The following is a 13,738-nucleotide window of genomic DNA, read 5'->3' on the forward strand; positions in this document are numbered from 1 at the left end:
ATGTAACTTTACTTGAAAGCCAGTTTAAAATGCTGTATTTCGTCATGGATACAAAATACAGATCACCGATTGTTATTGCTAAGCGTAAAATTCGAGATGGGCTCGACTTATTTCGAAAAATTATTTTTACAAGGAAGCTGGTTCTTATGAAGAGAAAATAGGGGTACTAAATAGGAGAGGTCTGCCGGGGCAGCTAGTTCTCATATAATTTAGCATTTAATTATTATAATTAAATAGGTTTTATAATTTTTGTGTATAAGAGTACTTAACAGATAAAAAATACTGACCTTTTTACTTCTCGTGGGTGCAAGTAATGGTGAGGTGTTCGTAAACGCCATGCCGATTAGCCCCTTTTCGGATGCTTTTCTTGCCCAATATCCAGCCATTCCATTGTGATTTGATCCTAAAAGGATTAAATTTACAAATGTTTGATACGTTTTATTAAAAAATATAGCAGTCACATAATTTAATTAATCCATGCGCTCAATTTTGCTTTCCTCATCTACAATTAACACAGGAAAACACAAGATTAGCATATATTATATACCTAACATTAGCTCATTGTGGTATAGGAAATTGGAAATTTATAATTTTACACTGAGTAGAAACATAATTTCAACTATAATCAGTAGGTACCTTTTACAGAGACCCAACCGACTCCAGTTTCTTTGGCTTTCTTAACAGCGATGTCCATAGCGAAATGACTGACTGTTGCTCCAAGAACATTGTTAGCGTCAACCCACGCTGTTGACGCGGTTTCTTTTAGCACTTTCGGTTCATTGTTGGGCATGCATGCTCCGGATATTATATCGTTGACGTAAAGTTCTAAAATGCCAAAAAATAATTAAATTGCTTTCTTAAAGTTAATTTTACTTTAATAAAGTATATCAAATGCATGATGAATAATAATAATCGGTATTAGATTTCTCACTCCATACGTAAGGTAAGTTATTTTTATATTATCTAGTTTAAATACATATTAACACAGGTTTTATCAGTTAAAGTGTAGAATATTTCTAGAAAAAGTAAAATAATAATACCAATTACTTACAATAATAAAATTGTCGCGCCTCCACGTTCTTCCACATAATATTATTAGGAAATTAAACACTAGCATGTGATGTTTATGAATAGATAAGTACATACCCAGTCTATTTAATCCATGGCTAGGATGTCCCATTCTATCAGCTTCTATAAGCAGTTCCGCTTGCTGCTGAGCAGCCCTTGAAGCAGCACCAACTGCCTTCAGGCAGTCCGTCATGAAGCGTAACGCCTCCCGCGTGGCAACTCGCGCCATTTTTACTGAAAAAATATTTTTTTATTACCTCTATGTGAATAAATCTATACTATAAGTTTCTGAAGCTGATGAGTATTTTTTTATACCTAGTGTAAACATCACGCTTGAAAAATATTTCAAGCTTAGATTAGTTACCTACAACAAGTTTTTCCTTATGCAAACAGGCGAAGTTACTTGCTAGTTAGTTCGTTTTCTTATATACAAACATTGTCACTACAATATAAAAATATTCTTTACTTATGATCCTTGAACACTTTAACTTGTTTATAAAAAAGAACTATTGATTCTAAAATATCGCAAACATAGATAATACTGTATGATCACAAACGCAAAATAACAAATATATATTACTTCGTTATAAATCAGGAAAAATAACATAATATAATGATATAAATTAATATAATAATACATGTTTATGTTATTATCCTAGCACTATTGCCCATCATGTGGTTATTGAACGTTATCAATTACGTCATTGCATTGTAATTTGAAGCGAGTTAAAAACCTCGTTAATCATGTGTTTATTGTCTGTTAATCGAGTAATCATTGACTACTATTATAATTTACTGCCGACTGCTACTTCAGTTTTATTTGTAAACAAACTGTCCGTAATGTATTTTTGTATCCAAGTATCGTATAGAAAGATTTATATCGTATATATATATCGTATAAAAAGTGTAAGTACCTAAAATCTTATAAGCCATAACCTTATGGTATATATTTTATTCCATCTTTTCAGCCAGTAGAAATGTTATATTTGAAATGCTAAACCAATTTTTAAAGGATTTTTTTAAATTAATTTCCTTCAAATTAATAGATCATGGGAGTGAGATAGGTACCTTACTTTACTCTCGATCGTAAAACTTAAATAATTTGGAAAATCCAAACATGCACGCCTCATAATTTTTTTTTAATAAATATTTATTAATTATTATTTTTGTTTATTTAATAACAATTAAACCACATCGAATCAGACCCTGAAAAATGAAAGGGTTCTATTCCTGAGCATACTCAAGCGTAAGAGAAAAAAAAGACCCGATTAGTAAAGTATTTCGGTCGCTATCGTGTTAACAAGAAAAAGGATCCGCACATACAGACACACGGACGTCCAAGACAGAACTTTTTTAAACTGTTTTTTAACTAGTTTAAATAACAAAAATGACATCAAAAATATCATGAACGTTAAAAATAGTGTTTTTTCTTAATATGTGTGTGTATGTATTATCTTACAAGTGCAATGTATGATACATAAAGACATTTTAAGTTTGAAAAATCAGATGTTTTGCGCGAAGTGACAGTTATAGTACCCACCTCAACGCTTCGCTTATGAGGCGTGCAATAAGGGTGACTACCTATTAGTAGTAGTATAAAGAATTAAGTTAACTAATCTTCTTATATATATAAAAATGAATCGCAAAATGTGTTGGTATGCGCATAACTCGAGAACGGCTGAACCGATTTCGATTAAGTATATTCCTTGAAGTACGAGGATGGTTTTTATGTAGAAAAAACGTAAATATGTACCACGGGCGAAGCCGGGGCGGACCGCTAGTATTAAATAAATAAACGTAACTACTAAATAAATTTCTTAACCTAGGTACCTACCTACTAGGTAGGCATAGGATACATACATATTGATAAAATGTTGTTCAAACAAGTTTTTCCCAAGGAGGTACAGCGTATTTTTATTTAATTTATACGGTGTCTAATAAGTAATAACATATACTAACAAATAGCTAAATTATACAATTATACATAGTATAATAACACAAACAGTGTCCATTATTTTTTTAAATTATAGATTAGTCATCGTCTTTGTTTATTATTATTAAATTATTCATTATCATGTTGTATTTACAACGCTAATATTAGAATATAATTAGCAAGATAACAAGGATATACTTGATATTAATATGTACTATCTAATAATGACTATTTACTAAAAAAATAAATTTTAAAGATTATACAAACAACTAAATACCATATAGGTACTTACATAAGAATGAATGACAAATTTTACTAAAACATCTGATGCTAACCGGTAAATATGCGAATTATAATTTATAACGAATAGGTTATTATTATCCTGCATACTTCTCATTGAATATACCAATCCATGAAGATGGAAATGGGGTTTCAAAGAAATAAAATAACATAACTTACCTACAGAATTTTATTGCTAAACAAATTTAATGAAAAACAAACAACATACAGATAAAAAATGTTACAGCGCGCTCGTCCTCCGAAAGCAAGCGTTCGCGACTGAGGCGCTCGAATCTCGATTCATTTGACATTTCTAAACTGAATTAGATAATCAAGGTGAAATGTGAATGAGCCCGCGATTCATATACTATACCGGAGTTAAAATATTTTTCTTTAACGCGACTTGCTAGTATTTTATTTTAGGCAAAAAATAATTAGTAAAAACATGAACTTTGTATAGTTCAAATGCTCTGATTAATAATATACTTAGTTAGGTGTAATAATTATATAAATAAAAAAAATGTTGTTTATTATACTTTTTGGATTTTTACAAAAATTCACTAAGAACCTCGGAGCTAAGAACGGCGGCTAAGGAAAATTTTTAATTATTAAGTAAATAATGTCAATAAATTGTTAAAGCATTTAATTTTGAATTTTTAAATTGGTTCACTTGGTTCCATTTTAGATTCTGGAAATTTCATTTTCAGTCAGTCGGTGACCTTTTTTGTAAAAAATAATTATATTAATTCCTTATGTAGAGCAATGTGTAAAATATGAAACTCCGAAAAATTTAACGCCTGCTCGTAAAATCTAATTAACAGCTCCTTGATTCATGAAATAAATAACGTAAGGCGTATCAATTTTTGCAATAGATTCTTGTCACCAAAAATATAATAAGTAGAAAATTAAAAATAAAGTTTTTTACACATAATTATATCTACACAAAAATGTCACAACTCATTTATTATTATTAAAAAAAATAACACTTTACCAGTTACCTTCACCAACGTTATCCATGTCTGATTTCTTACAAAAGTTTTACTTTAAAATTAAAAAAATAAAAGCTACTAATTAAGCTTTTCTATATACGTACCACACTACTTCACTGCAAGCGTTGCAATAGTTGTATGGAAAATATTTTAATCATAAGGTATAAGTTATCTATAAGATAAGTTGTTGACTTTCCGTCATAATTATAAATCGTTAAGAACGAGACAAGTAAACGTTGAAACAGAACAATAAATAAAATAATTATTAGTTCAAACTTCAAAGTATAAAAATACAATAGATAAAGCGTTCTTACTGATTTTTCAACCGATTTCAAACAAAGGTTCTCAATTTGACTGTATTTTTTAATTTAGTTTCTGGGTGTTACCTGTGAACTTTCGACTGGGTGACCTGATTTCGATGATTCTTTTTAAATTTGAAAGCGGGCTTAAATTCCGTTGGTCACATTTAAACTTTGTCTGGAATTCTAACTAATTCAGTTTAATTTTTTGTTAAAAAGAATTACATATATTAGAATATATGAAACGGCCACAGGTAAGGGCAGATACGCCAGACCAAAAACCATTCAGAATCCTTATTTTGTCCTTATAAAAAAATAAAAGCGAAAATATGAGAAAGTAGAAATAAAACATAACCTACATAGTAATAAATAAAACGTAAATGAGATCGATTTGATGAAACCCCATAGAAAAAACATTGATACAGAAAGTACCATATCGGTGATAAAATAATACAAGAAAGTTAACAATTATTACGTTGATCGCATTTTCAAAAAGAAAAAAAAACATAGAGATAGGTAGGATGGAAACTGGAAAAAAGTTTTTTGTATGCAAGTTAAAAAACCCATAATATTTTTAAAGTAAGTATCTAAATATTTGATAATTAACACGATTACACTGATAATTATTCGTTATCTTAAAGATTAAAATCCTATAAACTTAATATGTTGTTTATTTGTTTGATCCATAAAAAATAATATTATGCAACATTTACTATCTTTTATCTTACGAAGAAAAAGCTATTTTATTGTATAGATTTTAGTGTTTACTACGTAAATAATAATAAATATTAAATAATTAATTTAATGCTCATCATGGAGTTATTTGAACTTACAAATTGTTGGTTTATATTTTTGATAGAGTTGAAGCTGATAAAATGGCACTAATTCACATATAACTGGAATGGAACTAAATCTACTGAATACTTACTGTTACTGGCGACTCCGTTCACATGCAATATACTTTTTATTTGAATGATGATTATGATTTAAATATGTATGATAAAAACTATATTTAATGAAAAATTGTGAAGAAACTACGATATATTCGTGAAAACTACACAAACCGTTTCTGATATAAATAATACTAAAGTGTAGTGTTTTACATTGCGTTCTAGACTCGATTTTGACCATAGAAATCTAAATAACAAGACACTAGAAGTCGTAAGCGTGCGTGACCTTGTCGCCACTCAGGTGTTTTGCACATCACCAGTGCATTCGTCACTGTTCAGTTGCTCTGGAGACGTATGAGTGTATACATGGTGTGTTTCAGCAATTCCCATTGCGGAAATTCTTCCACAAGTTGTAATTATACTTATAAAGGAATAATATTTCATCGGAAAATATATTTTTTTAGAAATAATGCCGTTTTTCCTTAAAATTATAGAATATATTTACAAGTATTACGAGTGTCACCATAGTAATCGAAATAACAATGAATGACACAGTCGACCATTCTTATTATCACGTTTGTTCGTATTGGAGCAAAAAGTCTCATATACTTAGGGATGTTATTCTAAAATAAACCGTAAATTCGTGCGTTAGGATACATATTCAAAAGCTTAATTTAATAAATAAGTTAGTTTTCACTAAAATCAAGCTGTCCAATAAAAGGCATAGTTTACTTGTGTGTACTGTTTAGCTTTCGGTTTGAATGTGTTGATTTTGGCGACAGCGGTTTTCATACGAATTATGACATTATAGCACTTCTATGTGTCTTGTTATTTAGATTTCTATGATTTTGACCCATTTTAACCGGACATATTTAATCCCAAATATACATTTTTTTACTTAGGTATTTAAAACAATATTAAGTATTATTAAAAGTTAAATAATTGAGATCGACATATATTATGTTGTTTCGGTTGAGATTGTCTCGTTATTTACCTGACTACACCAGAGAGAAAATTATAAAAATCTTTTTTGGCATTTCCAATAATAAATGTTAGAATTTTTTATACACATGAATTTTTTGTAAAATGACAATCTTTAAAAAAAATTGGGTAGTAAGATAAACAGTGGCACATTGTAAATCGTTAAATTAAGCCATTTTATTACTATTACATACGTAGTATATTATTATTAGTCTGTGCTATTACGAAATAAATTATCTCGATTGTTTTGGTAACATTATCGCAAATCATAATATTTAGTAATTTACACTTCATCTCGTTGTGCGGATGTGTTCAGTGTCTCAGTGATTTCGGTGAACAAACTTAATTATTTTTTTGGAACTAATTTGAGGTAATCTCAATTTCACGAGAATAGTTCGAGATAAGGAAACGAATCTCGCGATTGTAAAGGTCACTAGTAATTGCACTTGGCAAAAAAACATTTCGTTCGAATTCGGCTGTACATTTTTGGGGATTCATTTCAGTAAATTATATTTTAATCACATGTTTTAAAGTTCATTTGTTTGGTTTTTAAAAAGGAGACAATAGTTTTATCTTAATTTAATAGTTAAAAATAATTTCATTCAGTGAAATGAAAAAATTGTTCATAAAAATGTACTTAAATTTACTACGAAATTCACTTCAATACTATAAGTAACCAATCAGATAACAGTAATTAGTCAAAACCAGTATGCAATAATGCAAACCACATTTGCCACTGAAAAACAAATTAGACAAATCAAACATTTACATAATGAACCCAAACAATAATGTTATCTAGTTACAATGGTTTATAAATAAGGTTGTGATTAAATTGCTGTCAGTGATCAGTCATCATGCCGTCGGTTCGTATTGAGGAGATTAAGAGGTTCATGGAAGACAGTCTGGTGGCTGCAGGAGCTCCCGTGTCGGAGGCAAAGGCGCAGACTGATCTGCTGTTACATGCTGATATTGTGGGACATTTCAGCCATGGGCTTAATAGATTGGGTAAGGAATAGACTTGTTTCGTATAGTATTGTTAGTGCGGAGGTGTTGTATATAGAATGAATTTTGTTGATTTATATAGATTGTCGAATGTAGAGTCTTCATTTTCTGAATCATCAATAGTTTCATTTCACTATTTTTGTTTTTTTTTATTAGTGGATTGTGGCAGAATACAATTAATAATTAACAAGAAGTAACTATAGTTACTTATGTGTTTCATAGTTAAATTATTTTCTCTTACAATATTTAACTAAATGAGTAATTACGTAGGTATCTGAAGATGATAGCGATAAGTATTTATATGAAAGTAGAAATTATATTATCATATTACGGTGATTTCATTGACGAAAAAAAGTAAGAAGGATTGTTGACGAGGAAGTGATTTAATTTAATATTTTAATTAATTACAGGTTCCGTGTATCAATAACAATAAAAATTACAAAATATGTTTCTTCTTATTTTCAGTACTAATATATTTTATTTCAGAACTATACATAAACGATATGAAGATCGGTGGTTGCAAGCCGAGCGCTAAGCCCGTAATACTGAAGGAATCTGCAGCGACCGCCTGGGTCGACGGGGTGGATGCGTTAGGGGCTACCGTGGGGAACTTTTGTATGGACCTCGCTATGAAGAAAGCGAAGGAATGCGGCGTCGGATGGGTCTCAGCGAAACGTAAGACCTTGATATTGTTATATTGTATACTAGATTTCCGCCCGCGGCTTCGCCCGCGTTTTCAAAGGAAAACCCGCATAGTTCCTGTTCCTGTTGGATTTCCGGGATAAAACCTATTCTTTGTGTTAATCCAAGTTATTACCCTCTATATATTTGCTAAATTTCATTGTAATCGGTTCAGTAGAATTTGCGTGAAAGAGTAACAAACACACACATCCTCACAAACTTTCGCATTTAATATTTATAATATTAGTAGTGTTTTTAAATAATAGTTTTAAGTATTTCATTTCAATGTTATAAAACCATAAAAAAGGTTCAACGAAATTTTAATGAGAAGAAAGTACGTCGTTTCTGGAAACAGCGATAAATAATAAAAAGAGAATGGAAGGGAAATAGTATAGATATCACTATATTAATATCAAAATATTAATGAGTTCAGCTGCTCTACATTTACAAATCGTTACTTCTGGGCTTGTTCTGGTGACTTTTTATATACATATTACCTATTTCGATAATTGAATTTCTGAGTAAAGATTAACGTAATAAATAATATTACTGTTTATGTTCAATTAGGTTATATTTTTACTACTTATTCATAATTTTAACAGGATGCAATCACTTCGGTATGGCTGGGTATTGGGCGCTGAAAGCCCAACGTGAAGGTCTTATTGGTATGGCATATACGAACTCTGCACCCATCATGACACCAACACGAGCTAAAAATGTGAGTAAATGCTTTTTATTTATATTGGTTAATAAATTTTGTAATATGTTTTTACATAAAACTTAACATACTGTTATTAAAATACAATAGTAAATTGGTAAGTATTTAAAAGGATAGATGTAACGTCTTTATCTCCATAGACACTGCTTTCCGAATCCGGTGGTAAATGTTAAAAATATGTTATGACGATTCAAAAGTTTTTGAAGTGAAAACTTCTTTAGCGGCGTTGGGTATAAAATCTTAAACTCGCGTCAGGACAAGTGGCCTGATCGAAAAAGCGTAAGACGGATTTTTTTTTAGCCCTTATATTCCATGCGTAAGACGGATAACATTCCAAAATATCAAACATGCTGAACGTTAATAATCAAGTTTTCACTTCTGCCGGCACTCCCGGAGTGCAACCCGTCTTTTTTTTTTATTGGTAATAGGGAATCGCTTGACCACAATCTCGCCTGATGTTAAGCTGAGATGTGGTCTAAGATGGAACGCGCTTCCCTAGAAGGTAGGTACCTGTTCACTCTACGCTTGAAGTTCTTTAAGAAGGAGTCTCATTAAATAAATAAATATTTGAGTTTGAGTTTTGAATTTAACTTTGTCTTCTATATAAGACGTTCTTACACACAGTTATTTACCTAAAATTTTATTTCACTTTTTGTAATTTTTTTTGCAATAACTTCACACGTTTTATTATATTCAGAGCGCAAATGGAACCAATCCCATAGCAATGGCAGCCCCAGCATCAGGCGGAGATTCGCTAGTTGTTGACATGGCGACTACGGCGGCGGCTATGGGCAAGGTCAGATAAAAATACCTATAGGTTTTTATATACTATAAGATTCTTGTTCGAAACTTGAAAAACAATGATATTTATCAGAAACTTAAATTACAATCTTCTTATATATAAAAATGAATCGCAAAATGTGTTGGTAAGCGCATAACTCGAGAACGGCTGAACCGATTTCGATAATTCTTTTTTTATTATATTCCTTGAAGTACGAGGATGGTTTTTATGTAGAGAAAACGTAAATATGTACCACGGGCGAAGCCGGGGCGGACCGCTAGTAAATAATAATAATATACGCTGACTTACTACTCGTTAATATCTAAGATAAAATTCACCATTTATTTATTTGAAAATATATAAAATTATAAGTACTTCTGAGGGTAGATTCGATAAATTAATAAAAATTCATAATACTATTACAATGTGTGTATGCTAATAATATGAATATTAAATTGGATTTAGGTCGAAATGCAACTAAGAAAAGGAGAGAAGATTCCAGAAGGTTGGGCTCTTGGTTCCGATTCCAAACCAACAACGGATCCTCAAGAGGTATGACCATAGGACCTGTGAAGAATATTTTTATTATTACTTTTTGCCATGATTTAAATTTGTAATTTGATCTAAAATTTCACTTTTAATAGAACTCATTATTTATGTAAATAACCATATAAACAACTTTGCTCTTAAAATTATTGCAGGCGTTCGAATCTGGTCGTCTTATGCCGTTAGGCGGTCAAGAGAAAACTAGCGGATACAAAGGATATGCTCTTAGTACAATGGTTGAAGTATTTTGCAGTGGGCTATCTGGTAAGTGCTTTTTAAACATAAAATATTTATAAATGATAATGTTGATACGGTATTATAGTAAAAGTACACAAATACTCTCATACTAGTCTTTATTCAATGCTTCAGTCAAGTAGGCCGTTTTTAAAATAGCATATGTTTACTATAATCATAATATCCATAAAACCAGCATTATTTGCGTGGCTCCGTTTCCTAATAATTTCCCAGGTAATTCTATTTCATATGCTTTGATGTAAACTCATTCATTGTCATTGCAACTTACACGTCATAAGCTAAAGAGTAAAGAGAACATATCAAGAAGCTATGAATCCAAAACAAACCCAGTCGAATGGAGAACTTCCATATTTTGAAGTCAGTTGAAAATATCTGTATCTAAATTTTTAAAGAATAGAAAAAATTCTATCACACGGTGGCGTTCGAACCCGTTTGTTCCGGTGCAAAATTTTTCTCTACTTTATAAATTTACTAACTTTCCGCCCGCGGCTTCGCCCGCGTTTTCAGAGAAAACCCCGCATAGTTCCCTTTCCCGTGGGATTTCCGGGATAAAACCTATCCTATCTCTCAAGTTGGATCGAACTGCACATGGTGTGCGAATTTTATTATAATCGGTTAAGTGGTTTAGGTCTTAGGAGTCCATTGAGGACAAACATTGTGATACGAGATTTATATATATTAAGATAAGATATAAAGCATTTGAATGCCATAAAAAACTAAATATCAATACATATATATCTATCTCTCTCTTTCCCAGGTTCTATAAAACACTAAATATCAATATCTCTTTCTTTCCCAGGTTCCAATTCCTCCCACAATGTACCATCATGGTCATACACCCAAGTGGACCCTCCCAACTTGGGCCAATGTTTTGTCGTTGTAGACCCGGAACGATTCGCGCCAGGATTTGCGGAGAGGATAAAGGATTGTCTTGAACATTATAGGAGCTTGGAACCTGTGAGTATTTGGAGTACTTGAAATCTATACTTAATATTATGCAGCTGAAGAGTTTGTTTCTTTGTTTGTTTGACCGCGCTAATCTCAGGAACTACTGGTCCGATTTCCAAAATTCATTCGGTGTTAGTTAGCCCATTTATCGAGAAAGGCTATAGGCTATATATCATTACGCTAAGAGCTGAGCAATGCGGGTGAAACCGCAGGGCACAGCTAGTTATAATATATGATGCCTGATGGGGCTTCTTCACAATGGGCAGCGTTGGCCCAACAAATGATCGTCGATGTTTGCCACCATTACGGCTATTATGAATAAACACTTAATGGCAGATCATAGACATTTACGCCCTCTACCACAGCCCTCTACACTATCGTGATTGCCTCTACTCGCCCAACGCTGCCCATTGTGAAGAAGGCCTATGAAACTTAATCATAATTGGTTTGCATACTGTAACTTACAATGGCATCTAGGGTATATTGTTTATATATTTTTTTATGACGATTCAAAAGTGCTTCTAGAAAAAGTATAATTGAATAAATAAATGTTTAAGTTTACCAAACTAGTTCGCCGTCTCAAACTAACACTATTCCTGGGTCCCATTATAGGTGTATATTTTTTATTCCGGGTCAACGTAAGTAACGCCGGGACGATCGACTAGTACTAAATAACCGAATAACACACATTGCACTGCCATTCAATACCGTCATATTCAAATACGTGATACATATTGATGTCTACAACAAAGAGTTGTCAATGGTTAGAAAACAATTGAATTATTCATAACTTGTTAACCATTGGTTGGGATTAACCACAAATGACATGCTGCTGCCAACTTTCTTTTGGCACAGGTCCTCAAAGAATAACTGTTTCTTAAGGTCCGTGATGGATCGTGAGTCGTGACCTAGGGTTAAAGACATTGAAATGCGCCATCTTTTTCCATAATTGTACACATAGACAATATACATATTTTCATTATATTTTAGTTGGGTGAGGTTAGGATGCTTTCTCGTGATAACAAAAATCAAAGTTATTTCGTAGTTTGCAACAATATTCTCTCCAAAACAGCGAGTGAGGTTGCAATTGGGTTTAGTGACCAATTGAGAGTTTAAATTCTGTTCATTTCTCTTTTAAATTTCCTATGGCTTCACTGTATCGTATCGTATCAACGTAGGAACATAGACCCCTACACTGTGTTTTATATACAAGTTTCATATAACTTTGGTACAAGTAGCTAATATTCATTCTAATGTTATAAAACTTTGTACGCAAATAAAAGATCATTCATTAACGGCATTAATTTTTCCGATCATTATAATTTAAAACGAAATTCATAAATGAATTATCAAAATTTAAATAAGTAGGTAGGCATAAAAAACCTAAAGTTTGCATCTCGTTTATGGGCCAAGGGAAACTTGATCGAAGGTTTAATAATAAATGAGTAAATTATTTTAATACATTATGCACATTCACATATTGAATAGCTATAAAATTCAAGGAAGTATTGCAACAAACTTTGTTGTAACTTGTACTATATTTAATTATTCGAAACCAAAGGTTCTACACTTTATCTTGTATTCATATAAATAATAAACTATTAAGAAACATGAAAATGTATATTTATTTAAAGTTTAAGGGTGCTTTTCCACCAAAGCTGTTCGAGGAAAATGTGTCATGCGAGGATGAGTTGCGAAGCTGTGAAATGTCAAATGCTCAAAATTATAGAACTTATAAACTAAAACGAAAATGTACAAATAACGCATGTACGTATACACGAGTCTTCGTTTCGAACAAATAAGTAAGTCAGTTTAATTGTGTTCAAGATACACAATTAAACTGACTTTTGTTCAACCAAAAAAATTATAAAATTTCTTTCCCAGTGCTCTATTGATAGAGTCGCATTCATGATTTTATCCGTGAACGCATTTTTAATCGGACCTATTAAATTACAAAATAAATTTACATTTTTATTATATATTTTACTAACATTTGTTTTTATTTCAGATCGACCCCTCGCTCCCAGTCCTGGCTCCAGGAGACAAAGAAAAGAAGAACGAAAAATTGACGCGAGCGAATGGCTCCATATCATACCCGCAGGGACAAATTGATTCGTATAATAAAATGGCGGAAAGAATCGGCGTTAAACCCATTAAAGTTGTATCTAGTAATCTGTAAGATGATTTAAATAAGATAGGAGCTGTGAATATTGAATATTTTTAATAAATTTGTTGAAATTTATATTTGTTTTATTTTGATGGTAGACATGCGCGATGATTTTATACGCTGTAGATACATTAGTTACTACTGTACATATTTTTTCTTAAGCAGACTTATTCAGAGCTATTCCTAACAACCTAACACTTG

The 13,738-nt window shown here is 31.6% G+C and overlaps 2 protein-coding genes across 6 annotated transcripts in view; one reads left to right on the plus strand and one right to left on the minus strand.

Moving 5' to 3' along the window:
- The window catches only part of LOC149481821 (uncharacterized), a 118,346-nt gene that overhangs the window by 8,524 nt on the left and 96,084 nt on the right, over nt 1-13,738 (minus strand). The window contains exons 1-4 of one of the 5 annotated variants that reach the window (XM_089705412.1): nt 4,279-4,312; nt 1,147-1,302; nt 637-825; nt 288-403 (exon numbers count right to left, since the gene is read on the minus strand). In XM_089705412.1, the coding sequence (XP_089561538.1) occupies nt 288-403; nt 637-825; nt 1,147-1,302; nt 4,279-4,297 (480 nt within the window). In that variant the 5' untranslated portion in view covers nt 4,298-4,312. Of the gene's footprint in view, nt 1-287; nt 404-636; nt 826-1,146; nt 1,326-3,460; nt 3,572-4,278; nt 4,313-13,738 lie in introns of those variants that run through there. The other 4 variants (XM_089705413.1, XM_089705416.1, XM_089705414.1 and 1 more) reach the window with 4 other exon arrangements.
- Nucleotides 7,289-13,573, plus strand: LOC149481822 (uncharacterized). Its single transcript, XM_089704925.1, has 8 exons — nt 7,289-7,444; nt 7,928-8,116; nt 8,725-8,840; nt 9,538-9,636; nt 10,087-10,173; nt 10,323-10,431; nt 11,222-11,379; nt 13,379-13,573. The coding sequence occupies exons 1-8, from the start codon at nt 7,294-7,296 to the stop codon at nt 13,547-13,549; spliced, it is 1,080 nt and encodes a 359-aa protein (XP_089561051.1). The 5' UTR covers nt 7,289-7,293; the 3' UTR covers nt 13,550-13,573.

The sequence above is a fragment of the Colias philodice genome, chromosome 16, assembly GCF_061535455.1.
Source record: "Colias philodice isolate Cphi_HAF_F1 chromosome 16, ilColPhil1 Martin Lab GWU primary, whole genome shotgun sequence".
Classification (NCBI taxonomy): Eukaryota; Metazoa; Arthropoda; class Insecta; order Lepidoptera; family Pieridae; genus Colias; species Colias philodice.

What these genes read in the sequence shown, in the direction of transcription:
- LOC149481822 (XM_089704925.1), top strand. Translation starts at nt 7,294, where the DNA reads ATGCCGTCGGTTCGTATTGAGGAGATTAAGAGGTTCATGGAAGACAGT. An exon ending in CCATGGGCTTAATAGATTGG is followed by an intron (nt 7,445 to 7,927) that starts GTAAGGAATAGA and finishes ATTTTATTTCAG; the next exon opens with AACTATACATAAACGATATG. An exon ending in CACCAACACGAGCTAAAAAT is followed by an intron (nt 8,841 to 9,537) that starts GTGAGTAAATGC and finishes TATTATATTCAG; the next exon opens with AGCGCAAATGGAACCAATCC.